The sequence below is a fragment of the Exophiala dermatitidis genome, assembly GCF_000230625.1.
Source record: "Exophiala dermatitidis NIH/UT8656 unplaced genomic scaffold supercont1.6, whole genome shotgun sequence".
NCBI classification, from domain to species: Eukaryota; Fungi; Ascomycota; class Eurotiomycetes; order Chaetothyriales; family Herpotrichiellaceae; genus Exophiala; species Exophiala dermatitidis.
In genome coordinates, this window is record NW_008751651.1 from 1,215,430 (window position 1) to 1,232,426 (window position 16,997).

Here is a 16,997-nt window from a genome sequence, read left to right on the forward strand (position 1 = left end):
AACTCAACTCTCCCAAACCTCCGCACAGTATGGACTTTTGGACCGCGACCATCGGGCCTCTGGCGGCGCTCTCTCCGGCGGTCGCCCCAGAGTGTCCCACTCAACGGTGGACGACAGCGACGCGCTTTCTGTCAGCTCTGCCGGAACACACGGTGGACGGCCAGCCAACACCCGACGGGTGAGCAGTTCGGACGACTCTTCGCAAGCTGGCTCTCCGGGATCCCGCATTGATGAATATGAACGAGCGCATACACGACATCAAAAACGTTCCGATGGCATGTTGTTTCAGGTCGTCCCTACTGCGAAGGGCAAACCATCACGCGTCTCAATTGAGGAGTTTCCAAATGGTACACACGCTGCTGCTGCCTGTCATCTGAGCTATTGCTAACATGGAACAGAGGTCCTCACACACATACTGTCACACCTCCCTCCAGAAACTTTGTCTTCGATGAGTCTGGTGTCTAAGCGGTTCCACCGGCTTGTCACGACGCCTCACGCCTGGCGCATTGCCTTTGCCAGGTACTTTCCTGGGTCCGAGGCTTTAGATGATGGGTCCCGCAAGGCCACAAGAGACATTGTGTCTGATGTTGAAAGAGCGCAACGCAGGAGTTTTACGCGACTGTCAGCTCTCTCTTCTTGGAGGAGCGAATATATCCTCCGAACACGTCTATTGCGTTCCCTGGGGCGAGGGAGACCTGCTCTCGAAGCGGTCGCTCGATCGGAAGCCTCCCGCCATGCAAACAGCCGAGCGGCTGCTGCAGTCACCACGTACGCGTCGGGCTTGTACTATCCTGTCAGCCATCTCCACGCTACGTTTGGCATTGGCCTGAACAAAAGACAACCCTCGTTCATGCACGGCGCCGTCGAGCAGGGAGGAGTTACGGTCAGTGAGCCAAGCACCGGGAAGCCAGGCCCTTGGGGGTTGACCGACTTTGAGGCGTTCAAGCATTTCGCAGACCACTTCCCGGGCGAGTTACCATATGGAATAGGAGCGGGGGAAGTGGTCGGCATGCCGAATGTGATGGACATCAGCCAGCCTTATGGAAAGGTGTATGGGGAAGCGTGCCCTGGCGGACGCCTCTTCTACACCTCCACTAGCGAGCAGCGCGGCCGCTTCGTTCCCACCGTATCTACTGCGAACCATTCCCTCGGCATCCCGGAGGTGACAATGATTGGGTGTTCAGTAACCTCAGTCTGGATTGCAAAGTCTGAGGCCGTCCTAAAAAGCACAAACGGGCTATTTGGCTTTCTCGCGGGATTTTCCAACGGTGTCCTCATCTCTTATGCGCTTGGTGTCAATCCTGTCCACGATCGTCGGTACGAAAAGGGAGAACCCACTGCAAAGTGGGCGCTCTGTCCGGGCGTTCCAATTATCGCCATCTCCATTGATGAGAGAGTATCCTCGCGTCGGCTTACTTCGCGCCGTATCTGGGCGACAGTTCTCAACGCGCTGGGAGAAGTCTACTACCTTACGGAAACCCCGACAAGACCGGAGTTCGCTGGTAAGGCCACGGCGGATGATACCGACCGACTAGCGTGGCAGACTGGGAGGAGTGTGGAGTGGTCTTTGGTCGAGGCTACACGAAGAAAGGCGCGGCCGGACCCCTTTGGTGCTGTACAAGTGGATGGCAGCTATACACCGCGCACTTCCAGCGACGCATCTGGGCTGAGCAAGGATCAAGTCATTGCGGAAACCAAAGAGATTGAGAAATTCTTGGTACACAAACCAAAGGATTTTCAGGGCCTTTGCGAGGGGTGGGACATGCGACGGAAGATGTTGGTCGATTTTGCTGGAGACGATCGTCATGATGCTGGAGAATCCATTGTTGTAGTCGAGTGCGGCCATGACGAAGGTGTACCGGCGTCTATCCGACGCTTCACGCGCTGCAAAACCAAGATTGCCGTCGACAATGAGCTTGACAGCTGGCCAACAATCGAGTCGACCGTCGCCCGAAAATCGATATTTGGTGGCGTACATGATGGACTGTCATCCCCAGCATCGAGAAGCATACCTAGGTCACGCACGTCCAGTCAGGACGACGGCCTCGACTCAAAGTTCAAGGAGGATTGGCGCGTGTCGCAGTTCGCCTTTGCCGAACACAAGAATATTCGAATCTCTGCCGTGGCGGGAGACGAGTCTGAATTTGCAATGCTAACCATCAATGAAGATCCTCTTCTGGGAATGTCAGGTGGATCGACGGCCTCCTCGCCCTTGGCTTCTCCTCTCGGTCATGTACCGACGGCAAGCTCACCCTCTGAAATCCCTGGACATCGAGCTCGACTGATGGGTGTTGGTACCATGTCAGGTGTTGTCATGCTTTGGGACATGCGTAGCACTGTCCCACCCAGTTCCGCCATTACCAGCACCGTCCAGCCAGTCCGGATCATTTACTCAAGGTCACCTCAGATTGCTTCCCTTGCATTGACTTCGTTGTATGTTGTTCATGGGGGCAATGACGGCCTAGTTCAAGCTTGGGATCCACTGGCCTCGACCAATGAACCGATTCGGACGCTCAATTCACGATTCTCCGATCGAGCCCGACGAAGGATCGCTCAAGCCGAGGCTACAGCTCAAGGCGTAGGCAACAACTACTATGCTGCAGGGGCGATTATCCTTGATCCCGATCCGACAGCGTTACGTGGGATGGTCTCCTTGGGTGCTTACCTCCGTTACTGGTCGTATAGCTCGACGGCGGCTGATGCGTACAAGAGCCGCAAGAGGGGTCAACTGCGCCGACGATCTGAGAGAGGCAGTAATTCCACGCCGGCCAGTCAAAAGGTCAGCGCCACTGCCCGAGGGTTACTGAAAGACCACATTCTCAACGAAAAGTTCGAAATGGAGAGGGAGCAAATTGCCAAGCAGAAAGAAGACGAACGCTTGAGCGGCAGATTCGGCACCACCCTTCTCGGAGAGGGCGCTAGCGAAGAGGAGTTGCTCGCCTATGCCACCCTGCTTAGTGAGGAGGCATTTTCGGCAGATGAGATGAAGAGAAAGGTCGACCATGGCAGCAGCTCGATTTCGTCACCTAAACTTCACGAGGTCGACGTTCAAACAAAGGAAAGCGGTCCTTCGACAACAGATGCTGAATTGGAAGAAGCCATCCGTCTAAGCTTGTTGGACACTGAACAAGTATCTTCATCTCCACAGGGTAGCGAGTGGGGATTCGATATACCCATACGGTACGCGAAAGGATCTAAACATGGCACACCTTCACGCAACCCCAAAGCTGGCAGCAGCAAGGCTCCTGTGACTGCTGCCGAGGATGATGATTTGGAATTTGCCCTCCAGCTCAGTCTTGCGGAGGCCGAGAGTCGCCAGATGGACGAGCAAGACTTTCCGGCTCTGTCTGGTTCGTCTAGTCCTACATTTGAAGATGTGGGAAAGGGGAAGGGCAAGTCGAGGCTTCGGTGAGGAGAGGTGTATTCTCTTCTAGGTTGCATTCTCTTCTGTTTATGTCTTCTTTCGGTGCTTTCTTTCAGTCCCTTGTGGCTATTGACGGTCCGCCTTTTCTTGAGCCAATTATTAGAGCGACGAAGGCCGCTTCGTTTGCTCAGCTACAGAGTAGAATACAAGCTCAGTCGTGCAGAGGAAGTCCCTGATGTGTCTGCTTGCTGCACGATATCTTGTGCCTTGCACCAGAGTACAATAATAATGTACCTTTAGTGTCCCCCGGCACCTAGGTAGGTACTGTGTTAGTCCTCAATGGGTGCCGGTTTTCCTCAGTCTCGCAAGGCTCCCCGGGTACCTGTAGTGTGCTACGGATCCGAGTCGGTCAGGCGGAGACTTCCGACGGCACCGAAGTCGCCAAGACCAAAGTAAGTTCGGTTGGCCGCGGCACGATTCGCTGCCACACCACGAACCCGCGGCTGCGCAGCCATCATCCAAGCTCTGTTCTGTTACTAGTAGCAGCTTGCACTGGTAACGAGCCAGCCGTGCAGTTCAGCTCCAGCTCCAGCTCCAGCCTCCAGCTCCAGGATTTCCCCGAAGTGCATCGCTCACTTCGGGGAGCTCTCCGCACTACCAACCGAGCATGTCCTGTGGCCCCGGCCTTTAATCTGCGGCCTCACGTCTGCTTGTATGCTCAAACATGTTGTCTCGTCGTCCTACCAGTACCAGTAGTAGGCGAGCTCAGCAGAGATGACTGTGACTTTGGTAGCGTCTGCCCTGCGGCGGTCATCTTCACATTTGTGCTTTAGAGCACGGCATTTCTCTTGCTCGGCGACGAGAGAAGCATCATGGGGCTTCATCGGGTTGGGTGCCATGGGTATGTTTGTTTATTGTCGCGACGGCCTTTGATGAAAATGAAAGTATATGCTAACAAGAGACGTTTCTGTGCATTGCAGGCTATCCCATGGCGAAGAACCTCCGAGCTAAAATCCCCGAGGGCGACACGATGACTGTCTTCGATGTCAATACGGCCTCGCTGGAGAAATTCTCCCAGGAAGCTACCCCGACTGGAGTCGTTGTTGCGAAGAGTCCTCGTGAAGTCGTGGAAAACTCTGTGAGTATAACCCTGCGTCGCTCTGCCAGCATAACATGATGAGCATTTTTGTTCTATCTATGATCTAAGTTGGGGACTTCCATTTTGGTTGTCTTTTCTCTGATTTTACATACCTATAGCCAATCCTCTGATTGTGTTGTCATAATCCGTTCGCTACTGCCCGACTATGCGGCGGCAATGTGCTGATTATTTTGTTTGCCAACTAGGACAATATCGTTTCGGCGCTCCCTGAACCTCGTCACGTAAAAGGCGTTTTCGAGGAGGTCCTCGCCTCGTCCTTGCCCAAGGCGCCGAGCCAGAGCTCTCGTCTTTTTATCGACTGCTCCACGATCGACCCGTCAACCTCCAGGGAGGTGGCTAAACTGGTGAAAGAAAAGGCTGGCGCAAAGTTTGTTGACGCCCCCATGTCCGGCGGCGTGGTTGGCGCTCGCGCCGGAACTCTGACCTTCATGGTCGGCGCGGAAGAGGAGGATGTGCCCAAGATCCGAGAGATTTTGTTGCTCATGGGAAAGAAGGTCTGGCACATGGGACCGCAAGGTACTGGTCTTAGCGGCAAATTGGCCAACAACTATGCGCTGGCGATCAACAATATTGCTGCGGCTGAAGCATTCAATTTGGGTGTAAGATGGGGCATTACCGGAAAGGCGTTGGCCGATCTTATAAACTCGGCTACGGGTAGGAGCTGGCCTAGTGAGGTCAACAACCCTGTCCCAGGTGTTATTGAGACGGCTCCCTCAAGCAGAGATTACGAGGGAGGATTTGGGGTCAGTTTGATGAACAAGGACCTTCGGCTTGCTATGACGGCCGCCCAGGAGGCCGGAGCCAAACTCGCCCTGGCGCAGAAAGCGAAGGAGGTGTATGATGAGACTGAGAAGGCTTATAAGGGCAAGGACTTTTCCGTCGTGTATAGATGGTTGGGCGGCAAGGAATAGCCTACCCAGACGGATTGTCGTTGACAGAATGAAACAAGTTAAAGAAAGCAGAACACCTGTGAGAACTCTCATTCTCGTAAGTACATACGGATATGTGTACATTACTAGGTATTTTGTAGGTACCTAGTATCGCCAACTTGACCGGGGTTTAGAAGTGGCACGCGTCTTTTCTCCGCGTGGGACTCGTGCGCCGTCTCCAACTTGAAGTCAAAGGCGAGGAATATGAGATGATGACCCAATTCCACATATCTACCGCCTACTAGTATATCCTACTCTCCTACGACAAGCCCTTCACTCTCAGTCCGGAGCTGCTGTACGTCTTTCCAGCTCGCACGGCTTCGGGCGAAGTTCCAGGTCCCTCCATTGAGTCCGCTCTGCATCCACTTGATCTGGTGCGCCTCATGACAGCAGCGGCCTGCGGTAGATTCACGAACGATTCGGACTCGTGACAATGTCCTACATTGTGCCAATTCACCGTCCCAGCGGGGTACGGCATGCGATCAAATTGAACTTTCTCGATCCCAATTCGGATACGCTGATTGTTGCGTGAGTGTTCTGTTATCAAAGACATCTAGGGAAACCATCCGCTAAGTCTGGTCCAGGAAAGCAAGCCGTTTAGAGATCTACGAGCAAGGGACCGAAGGTTTGGGTTTGTTATACTCGAAGACAGTCTACGGCTACATTACGATCCTCGAGAAGCTCCGACCGGCTTCCTCGCAGACAGACCACCTCTTTGTCGGCACTGACCGGTACCACTACTTTACATGCTCGTGGAACGCGGAGATCAAGCAATTACGAACGGAGCAGAGCTATGTTGATTTGGCGGATAATGTCCTGCGCAACTCGAAGGAGGTGGATAGATGCCACATCGACCCTACAGGGCGATACATGACCTTGGAGTTGTATGATGGAGTCATTTCGGTGCTGCCGTTCGTGCAACCCTCAAACAAACGGGTCAAGCGGGAGACGACGACAAATTCACCAGTAGGGAGTTTGGGCGAACCCGTGCAAGTGAGGGTGGAAGAGTTGTTGACGAGATCATCTGCATTCTTGGAAACGGATCCAGACACTAGAGAAAACCCGAAGCTGGCGATTTTGTGGGAAGACAACTTGGAGAACCCGCAGTTGAAACTGCGCGAGCTGAAATACTACCCTGGCGGCGACCAAGCAACGGCAGAGTTGGAAACAGTTGCCGAATTACATGGTGATCAGTTGGACAAGGGAGTCAGTCATCTCATTCCGGTGTCGGCGCCGTACGGGGGATTTCTGATCCTTGGAGACCATGCAATTCGGTACGTGGACCGCGGGTTGACCAATGTCATTACCCAAGCGCTTGAAGACAATGCGACGATTTGGACGTGTTGGACCAAGATCGATGACCGACGGTGGCTGCTGGCGGATGATTTCGGTAGGCTGTTCTTTCTCATGATCGAGGTCTCTGGAGGCGAGGTGTCGTCGTGGAGATTGGATACTGTGGGTGTCGCGTCCAAGGCCACTTGCTTGGTCTATCTTGACGAAGGGTATGTTTTTGTCGGTTCACATTCTGGTGACTCCCAGGTGGTACATATCGAAGAGGAAGGGGTTCGTGTTGTCCAGAGTTTCGCCAACATTGCCCCGATCTTGGATTTCACCATCATGGATCTGGGTAGAGGAGCCGAGGCAGGAGGACAACAAGCCCTTGAGTTCTCGTCTGGTCAAGCAAGAATCGTGACTGCGTCAGGTGCATGGCAAGACGGCACCATTCGCAGCGTGAGGAGTGGCGTGGGGCTGGAAGAACTCGGTACCATTGGCGAATTGTCTCATATTACAGATCTCTGGGGATTGAGTTCGACGGGACAGAGTGATGTGCAGGATGTCCTTGTTGTTTCTTTTGTCACTGAAACCCGCGTGTTCAAGTTCGACTCGGAAGCGGCCGTGGAGGAAGTGGACGAGTTCCATCACCTCGAGTTTTCGCAGCCAACGCTCCTGGCGGCAAATTTGCCTGATCGCAAGCTGGCTCAGATCTACGAGACGGGCTTGCGGATAACTGATCTTGAGTCTAATATGCTTACACTCGAGTGGAAACCGCCAGACTCGGCGGCCAAGATCACCGCGGCCTGTGCAAACTCTGTACATCTGCTCATGGTCGAAGGCGGCCATACCCTCCATGTATTCCATGCCAGCAACAACGAAGCAAAGCCGACTGTGTCGAAATCATTCCCTCTGGACTCACAGATATCTAGTGTGACGGTGGCTGATTCTCAGAGCAATGTGTGCATTGTCTCCTTCTGGCAGACAGCATCGGTCGCCATCCTCGACTTACATTCCCTCGATACTCTATACACGCAGACTCTGGGCACGCCGGGGACAGATATTCCACGATCGGTTCTGGTTGCACATGTCCTTCCTGACGCTCCGCCAACATTATTTATTGCGATGGCCGACGGCACCGTTTTATCCTACTCGTTTGATCTGGCCAAGCATTCCCTGTCAGGCATGACGAGGATATTACTCGGCACGGAACCGGTCGTTTTCAAGCAGCTACCCAAGGACAATTCTCCGGACTCAAATCTGTCCAATGTCTTTGCGTCGTGTGAGCAACCGTCGCTGATCTACTCGTCTGAAGGCCGCATCATTTATTCTGCTGTCAATGCCGAAAGTGCCTCGCGGGTATGCAACTTCAACTGTGAGGCATACCCCGAAGCGATTGCCATGGCCACGCCGACAGAGCTGAAGTTGGCTTTGATTGGCAGGGAGAGAACGACTCAACTGCAGACTCTTTCGATTGGCGAAACTGTGCGTTGTCTCACGTATGAGCCAACAGCAAAGATGTTCGCCATGGGCTGTATCCGGCGCATCATGGAGGGCGGCACTGAAGCTCTACTTAGTTCTGTCAAGATCGCGGATGAGGTTAGCTTCAAGGAACTCGATTCGGTCGAGTTGCAAGACCGTGAACTGGTCGAGTGTATTGTATCGACCGGATCGTTCGACACAGAGGATGAATCAAAAGGTTACGGCGACATGTTTGTTGTCGGGACGAGCATTTTAGAAGAAGACGACGCTGGAGAGGAGGTGACGAAAGGCCGCATTTTGGTGTTCGAGGTCAACAAGGAGAAGAAATTGAAGGCCGTAACGCAGATCAAGGTCAAAGGTGCATGTCGAAGTCTGGCCATGTGTGACGGCAAGATTGTGGCTGGATTGGTGAAGACGGTGAGTGCGAGTTTTACTTAATAAAGTGGGGTTTGTTTGCTAACTTTTGGTCAATAGGTCGTTCTTTATGGATTGATCCCGTCCTCGACAAGAGGAGAGCATTCTTTGGAACTACAGAAGCTGGCTACATATCGAACGTCAACGAACCCGTTGTCATTAGCCGTGACGCCGGCGACCCAAGACAGCCCGGCACTAATTGCTGTAGCGGACTTGATGAAATCGTTGTCGGTTCTTCAAGTTCTTCCACCAGACTCGTCGAATTCGGAATACCGGCTTCATGAGACGTCGCGCCATTTCGCCACATTGTGGTCATCCGCCACCGCGGTGTTGAGACACGATGAATGGGTCGTCGCGGATATGGAGGGCAATTTAATCACGCTCCGGCAGGGATCGCTGGACGCAGAGAACAACGGTGCGGTGGCGGCTCGGCGCCGGCTCGAGGTCACGGGCGAGTTCCGCCTTGGAGAGGTGGTTAATAAGATTGTGTCGATTTTGCCGCCTGGGTCGCAGAGACAGTCGGACCAAAAGATGGTAGATGTCGGATTGGACGGTGGGAAGAAGCCTGCCAGAACCGGCCCCCTAGTCACACCTCGCACGTTTCTCGGCACGGTCGAAGGCGCCATTTACATGTTGGCGACGATCAATCCGGCATACGTCAATGTTCTACTTCTTCTGCAGTCCTCGCTGGCCACGCGGGTCCAGGCTCCCGGATACATGCCTTGGGCGAAATATCGAGCTTGGAAGACGGAAGTTTTGGAAAAGGATGAACCGTTCCGTGTTGTGGACGGCGAGATGCTGGAACAGGGACTTGTCGCGCTAGATGATCGGGAGTTGGAGGACGTGTTGAGAGAGGCTGGGTTGATGGAGGAGGCGTTGAATGTTAGTGTGGAGGAGGTCAGGGGGTGGGCGGATGAGTTGAGACGGTTGTATTAGACTGGTCAACTAGACGGACAGACAGAAGACAGAAAGACGGACAGGCCGACTTTGGTTTCTATACACTGCCTTCCTTCCTACCTGGCTTGATTCCTGGCGAGAGATACAATGCCGGAAATAGATTCAAGTGCAGTTAGTGTAATGGATCAGCAAGGGACGTGGTGCAACGTTTATGGAAGTGGGCATCGGAGGCACAGCATGGGTTTATAGCACTACAGCACAGTGCAGTAGTACACTGCAATTCAAGTCGTAGAATGTACATGATATTGGCCTTGCCTCGCCTTGCCTCGCGGAGATAAAAAGTGGAGTTAAGCCAGGTGGGCGTCATTCAATTAATAAATTTAATAACTCGTAAAGCTGCCCGCTTCAAGTCCAGCATAGCATTGTGAGTTGTTTTCCTAACCGTCAACAAACCATACTGTACTGTACCATAGGTACCTTTGAGCTACTACTAGTACCTTATCTAACCTACCTCCACCCCATGCGCAGCGCAGACAGACATCAAACCTTGGAAAGTCCGTGACCCAGATCCAAATCCGACAACCCCAGAAACAAGACCAAACCCACCTAAGCTTTCCAATCTTTCACGATCCCAATCCGGACCTACCAGTCCCAGCCAGTCTACAGTACCTTATCAATCTGTCTACCTTCCTCGTATCTTGTTCGAGTTTGATTGATTCGAAAAGCCCACGCTTCTCAAAGCGAAGCCTTCCAGTCTCAAGATGTCTTCTATTCTCCAAAGAATCGACACCCTCTCCTCAACGTTCCAATCCAGCCTCCCGGAGAACTTACAACCGTACTTCACCCGCGCCAACCTCCAATCATTTTTACGGTTCATCGTCATCGTCCTGACGTATCTGTTATTTCGACCGCATTTGGAAAGTTTGATTGCGAAAGTTTCGGGTCGTCCGGATCCGAAGCGGGCGGAGGTTGAGGCGAGATTGGAGTTTTTGAAACAGCAAAAGGAGGGACAATCAGAGTTGACGAAGTCGGAAATCATGATGCCGCAGGCGGATGGGACGATGAAGAAAGTGGGTGTTGTTGCGAGGAATGGGAAGATTGTTGGGTTGGTGCAAGACGAGAATGACAAGGGGACGAATGGGGAGGGAAAGAAGAGTGGGCAACAAAAGGGAAAGAAGAGTAAAAAGGCAAAAGGGAAGGGGAATTGAGATCTGGAATGGAGAGTCGGGATGAGACGGCGGTATCTAGGGAGAGACTGTCAGCTTAACGCCTGTTGGCTGGTTGATGTGTCGTCGGGTGTCAAAGCTTTGGGAAGAGAAGCTGAGGTGCGATGGCAAGGCATCCACTGCGATTCGATGGGAGTCGAGTTGACTACCTACTGGCGTACCAGGAGGACGATACGACTACGGTCGGCATTGTGTTATGATCAACCAAGGCCCTTGGTCCTTGGTTGGCTGAGATTCAGATTATGGGGAGGGGAGGCTATTGCTATGGCTACTGGTACTGGTACTGCTACTACGACTACCTTACTTCTGAGGGAGTTGAGGCAGATGTGCAGATCAGATCAAATTGGTCCAAGTGGTGTGCCAATGGGTACGATGGGAAGACCAGGACCCAGACCTGGACCTGGCGGGAAGGATCGGTCATCTCTCGACGATACAATACCGGTACGTTTAATGCAGTGGTGAATCGTTGGCAAAGTGAAACCAACCATTTGAGTCTGTCTGGAGGATATTGTGCCACGCGGATGCCGCGACCAACTGAAGATCATCCTTGAATTGCGGCCACCCCGCCTGGATTTGGTCACCAGGAAGCGGTCATGTCTTCCTCATTGGGAGAGCAGATCGCGGAAAGACGTTCAAGTTCATCATTTTGTCATGCAGTGCAGAGCCGCAACCCCATCTCCAAGCTGCCAGTGGAGCCCACTGGAGGGCATACAAGTCTCTCACCATGATATACCTTATTCGGTCGTGGATGAGCTTGGGGGAAAACTGAGCCTCCCTGTCTGTATCGCTATCCAATCGAGACATGCAAAGCAGGCAAGACAGGATAGGGAGGGAGTGAACAGGCTAGCTGTATTGAAGCTATATATAGAGATACGAGCGAAGGCCAGAAGAGATTCCCTCCTTTGATTCAAGTTCCCGACGATCGGAGAGAAGAGATCATTACTATTGGCAATAAGGCTATGGCACGTCAGATTGCCTCCGATGCAGTGGTACATCTAGTACCTATGGTGCTACAAGTGCTACTAGTAGTAGGGAGAGTATTATGACTGCTCACACACAGCAAGGCTGAAAATTAGGGGGAGAATCAAACGGTCACTTCTGCAGTTTTTCAAATCTGATCCGCCGTAATAATAATAGTGGCCGCAATCCAGACGCGTCGCGTTTATACGCAGCGAGACGCGCCAACTCCCCGCCTTCATCTGGAAACTTGTTTTGATACCTACTGTAACCAAACGTCATACCTAGACAGCCTACGTAGGTACCTAGGTATGTCCCGACGTTACGATCCTAAAGCACTGGCAGTACTGTGTTGTTGAGGCAGCAAAACTTCATTCGAACCATTGGCATCGCAAAGAAATTGAACCGTCGGGCTACCTAACCCTCGAACTGCAGTGTTCCTACTAGCCGCAGCAGAGCAAGAGCAAAAATCGAGATTAAGAGATGGCAACAGAACCCGAAGCCGAGGCTTTACAAAAGGTATGTCTATGGCCAGAAAAAGACATGACAATAAAAGCATTTGATCCCAGTCGCACTCCCACTGGGACATCGGAACACTCTCTCCGGTTGAAGACAGAATGGCGTACCTCCAACGCACCACGTTCTTGTCCAATCCCTCAGCTTGGATCCGGAAACTCGCCCTCCCATCGCCCACTGCACCGCGTCCGCCCAGCATAAATTCCATCACGCTTGGTCAATGGATTTCAAGTGCTCACTTCGAACACACGTCACATGCTGACTTTTGACTTTGGCTTTTTGTCTTATCTAGAAACTCCGCTCAGCGCTCTGGTTCCAGATCGGCAAGATTGTCGACGAAGAAAGCATCAACTTGGGCGTCAATGCCACGCCGCAGTTTATTGGCAGTTTGATGGAGTTGGTCTGGGCTCAAATAGGTAAGTCAAATGAACTCGGATGTCTCTTCTTTCTTCGATCTCTTTGGTCGGTATGGCTTGCAGGCCGTACGTGGCCTTCAACTCTGAACCACTATAAGATTGTCGAGCCAAATAGATGATGGTCATGTGGAATTACATGGGGCGGGGTCAGACGACCGTTTCGGCATCGTCTCTCGTGTGAAAGAACGTCCATGTGTTATGTTATTGATTACTCTATGCGTCAGAGACTAACATTTGGGGGCAGGAAATGCTGCCATCGACTTAGAAGCATTTGCAAAACATGCCGGCAGATCCAAAATCAAGACAGACGATGTGATGCTACTTACCAGAAGGAATGAAGGGCTCGAACAGATCTTGAAGCAGGAGTTGAAGAGGCTAGAGGAGATGCACGACAAGGAGAAGACGAACGGCAAAAAGTGAGGGAGAGGAATGGCTCTCTTATTCTTGTGTCCTGCGGCACATCTGAAGTTCAGTCATTGCCAGGACATATTCTCACTTTTGATGTCAGCAGGAACCGAGCATGCAGAGACGAGGTCATACGCTGAGCAGGTTCTAACAAGCCGTCCGACCCGGGGGACTCGCGAAGACCAGCTGTTCCATGGGCATGGTGGAGATATCCTGTGTGGCGCTGGGGTCACATTGCGAAGTACACATTCCACGGTTGCGGAAGACAGGGGAAGGTCTTTACAACCGCATTCGACATGGGAATATGAAAGCGAGTTATGAGGGCATGTGATTTTGGTAGCTTCGGGGTCGAATGCGAGTCGGTGGAAAGCAATCCAGATCAAAGGATATCACGAAGCGGAGGACTACCAACTCGATATTTTCACAGGGCTGCCACCCAATATACGAGCCATCGGTGTGAGGGGAGGTCGATATACGACCGTGCTGGACGAGATCGCAGCCGGCAACTTTCCTTCAGGTTGGGCCAGAAGCGCTTAGGGCGCACAGCATCATCATCATCATCACCGAATGAGGCTATGTATGCTGCCACGACATGAGTCGCAGTTACTTTGTACTCGCGCTACGGCCAAAATCAGTGCTCAGAGCCCTGAAAAGCTAGAGCGGGATGGATAGGTCGATTGGTGCGTAGGCGCATCTCCGGATAGCTGACTGATGGGCTGGCAATGCGTCGGACGGACTCGAACGAGACACTGGCTGGCAATGCAACCCTGCGAGGTACTCGCATATGGTAACCCGTATGCAGAAAGCATAGATTACAGCAGACAGTACAGTGTGTACATATGTACAGTATTGTAGTTGGGGGAATTTGAAGCAGGCGAAACTTACAAACCCCTAGCCGCAAAACCTCCGTATTGGACCTTAGATTATGGTTTTGGCCAAAAGTGGTAAGACCACTCCGCTGGTTAAGGACAATTTCGACTCCTATATCATGCTTCATCCTTTCTACACGAGGAGGAAGCATACCCTTGGGGATGACAATATACATGGCCTACTTCGCTGCTAATGGCCGTTTCCCCATTGGATGCGGTATCCCTGCTGAAGATGTTGACATTGTCTTGCTCTCCTTCCACTTCGATGCCGCCGAGAAAGACCACTCCCTGAGGATGGCCTATGGCGATCGAAAACATTACGCCGAGCGCGACATGAGGGTTCCTACTTGTGGACCACGGCGGTGTGGCCGGAATAATATAACAATGCACTCTCCCATCTCTGCGAAGGAAATATGTTTTCTCGCTTTCTGTGCTGCACTGCAATTCTGAAGAAAATCATAGCGTGCGCGGCACCCTGCCGCTCTGCATACATGTTCAGACAAAGAGAACATGGATAGAAGGTAGGCTTCACACAGCAAATCGATGCGTATGGATGGCTATCATTGACCTTGCGGTGGCCGCCCATGATGAAGACAAATCTACGGTCTCCTGTGCCCTCAGATCCGGTCGCTGGTTTCTGGCTTGACTTGTAGACGAGTGAATAACAAGCGGGCCAACGCGAAGACTGCGCAGCGTTCAAACATCGTCCCTTTTGACACCTCACTTGGTCAAGGTATCGTTTTCCCTCGGGTTGTATCCCTTTACCTGATACGCAAATGAGAGTATCACTCAAACTTCATCCCATCGTGAGCATCAAACAACGCTTGAACCAAGCAGCTTCGATCAGGACATTTGAATCCTCTTACCACGAAGCTGTTAGCTCCATTTGTCTTACGGCAGAAGATGGCACAACGTGATATGGATCGATTTCGGAACGCTCACCTGGTCCAAGAGTCGCTCAACGTGCCTGGCTGGAAACCGTCTAGACAAGAAGTCATGATCATGCTAACCCTGGCCATCATCTCTCTAATGGTGTCTCTGGATGCCACAGTCATCATTACCTCGTTGTCTGTACGTCTCGAGGTTCCCTTTGGTGAAAGTATTTTTGGGACGCTTTCGATCCACTGACTCGATTTGCTTGCTATCAGACAATTGTCCAGGCCCTCAACGCTACGGCAACTCAGGGCTTCTGGATCGGAACCTCATATCTCCTCACATGTGCGGTGACCATGCCATTCATTGCCTCTCTGAGTGACATACTTGGCCGGCCACGATGTCTTCTTGCCTCAATAGTGACGTTCACGATTGGCACCATCTTATGCGCCGCAGCACGTACCATTACTGTCATGCTGGTCGGTCGCTGTGTCCAGGGAATTGGTGGCGGAGGAATCATCATCCTATCGCTCGTCATCTTCTCTGACATTGTTCCACTGAGATCTCGCCCACGATATGTTGGTATCATGTACGAAGGGAGACCCCGATTCCCCATCCCTAGCCATTCTCTCTTTGTCCCTCGAAGTCACCCATCTCTTTTCTTGCCTCCACTCTCTTCTGCCCAGATGCTAACAGAACGACCATAGCCAAGGAGCTTGGGCAATAGGCACCTGTATCGGACCGATCGTTGGCGGCGGCCTAGCCACTCCATCACTCTGGCGCTGCGTCTTCTATCTCATGTTTCCATTTGCCGGAATCGGACTTGTCTTTGTACCGCTGTTCGTTCGCTTGAAGCCACGCAAAGCAGCAGCGACCTGGAAAGAAATGTTCAATCGAATCGACTGGCTTGGTGGATTTTTGTTCATTTCGTCCGCCACGAGTTTTCTCATCGCCGTGTCGTGGGGCGGAGTTCAAGAACCTTGGGGCAGCTGGCGCACCATCGTGCCTTTGACCATCGGAGGTTTGGGACTTATTGCCACCATGCTGTGGGAACGGTTTGGGGCCCTGCATCCGTTTCTGCGTCACTCGCTTTTCGAACGTCCTTCTGCCGTTGCGGTGTATGCATGTTCTTTCGCACAAGGGTTACTGGTACGTTTCAACTTTTCTGTTCATTAAAAGAAATCGACATTGTTCCGAATGTCTCCTCGATATGATAACGGATCTTGCTGCTCAGCGAACTAACATCTTGGTCGTTGGATTATCATCACAGCTCTACGGCCAACTCTACTACATTCCCTTCTTCTTCGAATCCGTCAGACTCGACTCTCCCATCCGGACAGGCGTCTCCCTATTACCCGTCATGTTAACCCTAATCCCTGCATCGGTGGTCGTCGGCTCCATCATTACCCGTTTAGGTCATTACCGCTGGGCCATTTGGGCAGGATGGACACTCGGCACGCTCGGCACTGGACTCACGATCCTCTGGGACGAAACCACAGGTCTTGCGGCACGGGTGATTATTCTGGTCATTCTCGGCTTGGGGCATGGTCTCTTGCTCAACTCGCTCAATACGGCGTCGCAGGCCGTAGCTGGCGACAGCGGAGCCAGTCACAAGGAAGACACAGACAAGGGAGCCAGAGACCACGGAGTCACAGATAACGGAGCCATAGACAACGGAGTTTCAGATTCAGTCTCAGTCTCAAACCAAGGCTCCGCCGTGGCAATGTACGCCTTCCTCCGCAGCTTCGGCATGGCCGTCGGCGTCGGCATCGGCGGATCCATGTTCCAGAACGTCATGAAACATAAGCTTTTGGACTTGGGTCTATCGCCCGAGATTGCGGTCCGTGCCGAATCGTATATTGCTGTCCTTCGTCAGATGGAGCCAGACAGTCCTGCAAGAGCGGCCGTCACAGCAGCCTATGTTCATGGCTTCAAGGGCGTGTTTGGATTTTTCTGCGCTCTCGCTGGCACTGCGTTGCTGGTGTCTGTTGTGTTTGTGAGACATTATGAGTTGAATACGAGCAAATTGGGTGGTGAGCATACGCTGGATCTGGACCTGGATCGTATGGATGGGACTAGGAGTGGATACCCAGGGACGACTACGAAGACGGCAGAGGCGTCGGTGACTACAGACTCGGATACTGGTATCGAGCGGAGTGGTGATCGTAATCGTGGTCGTGATCTTCGAACTGATCTCGAGGGATAGATGGTGCCGTAC

At 52.4% G+C, this 16,997-nt stretch overlaps 6 protein-coding genes across 6 annotated transcripts; all 6 read left to right on the plus strand.

Moving 5' to 3' along the window:
- Nucleotides 1–448: 448 nt before the first annotated feature.
- On the plus strand, nucleotides 449–3,412 carry HMPREF1120_07274 (uncharacterized protein; the record flags this gene model as incomplete). The annotated part of the gene is made up of 1 exon (XM_009161495.1): nucleotides 449–3,412. The coding sequence occupies one exon, from the start codon at nucleotides 449–451 to the stop codon at nucleotides 3,410–3,412; it is 2,964 nt and encodes a 987-aa protein (XP_009159743.1).
- A 726-nt stretch (nucleotides 3,413–4,138) lies between these two features.
- HMPREF1120_07275 (3-hydroxyisobutyrate dehydrogenase) lies at nucleotides 4,139–5,434 on the plus strand (the record flags this gene model as incomplete). The annotated part of the gene is made up of 3 exons (XM_009161496.1): nucleotides 4,139–4,265; nucleotides 4,345–4,502; nucleotides 4,709–5,434. 3 exons carry the CDS (start codon nucleotides 4,139–4,141, stop codon nucleotides 5,432–5,434), a joined length of 1,011 nt encoding a protein of 336 aa, XP_009159744.1.
- Nucleotides 5,435–5,885: 451 nt separating this feature from the next.
- On the plus strand, nucleotides 5,886–9,556 carry HMPREF1120_07276 (DNA damage-binding protein 1; the record flags this gene model as incomplete). The annotated part of the gene is made up of 3 exons (XM_009161497.1): nucleotides 5,886–5,980; nucleotides 6,037–8,623; nucleotides 8,681–9,556. 3 exons carry the CDS (start codon nucleotides 5,886–5,888, stop codon nucleotides 9,554–9,556), a joined length of 3,558 nt encoding a protein of 1,185 aa, XP_009159745.1.
- Nucleotides 9,557–10,278: 722 nt separating this feature from the next.
- HMPREF1120_07277 (uncharacterized protein) lies at nucleotides 10,279–10,725 on the plus strand (the record flags this gene model as incomplete). The annotated part of the gene is made up of 1 exon (XM_009161498.1): nucleotides 10,279–10,725. The coding sequence occupies one exon, from the start codon at nucleotides 10,279–10,281 to the stop codon at nucleotides 10,723–10,725; it is 447 nt and encodes a 148-aa protein (XP_009159746.1).
- A 1,458-nt stretch (nucleotides 10,726–12,183) lies between these two features.
- On the plus strand, nucleotides 12,184–13,052 carry HMPREF1120_07278 (centromere protein S; the record flags this gene model as incomplete). Its single annotated transcript, XM_009161499.1, has 3 exons — nucleotides 12,184–12,219; nucleotides 12,509–12,632; nucleotides 12,877–13,052. 3 exons carry the CDS (start codon nucleotides 12,184–12,186, stop codon nucleotides 13,050–13,052), a joined length of 336 nt encoding a protein of 111 aa, XP_009159747.1.
- A 1,757-nt stretch (nucleotides 13,053–14,809) lies between these two features.
- Nucleotides 14,810–16,985, plus strand: HMPREF1120_07279 (DNA repair protein RAD50; the record flags this gene model as incomplete). The annotated part of the gene is made up of 4 exons (XM_009161500.1): nucleotides 14,810–14,977; nucleotides 15,055–15,368; nucleotides 15,487–15,928; nucleotides 16,050–16,985. 4 exons carry the CDS (start codon nucleotides 14,810–14,812, stop codon nucleotides 16,983–16,985), a joined length of 1,860 nt encoding a protein of 619 aa, XP_009159748.1.
- Between the last annotated feature and the right edge of the window lie 12 nt (nucleotides 16,986–16,997).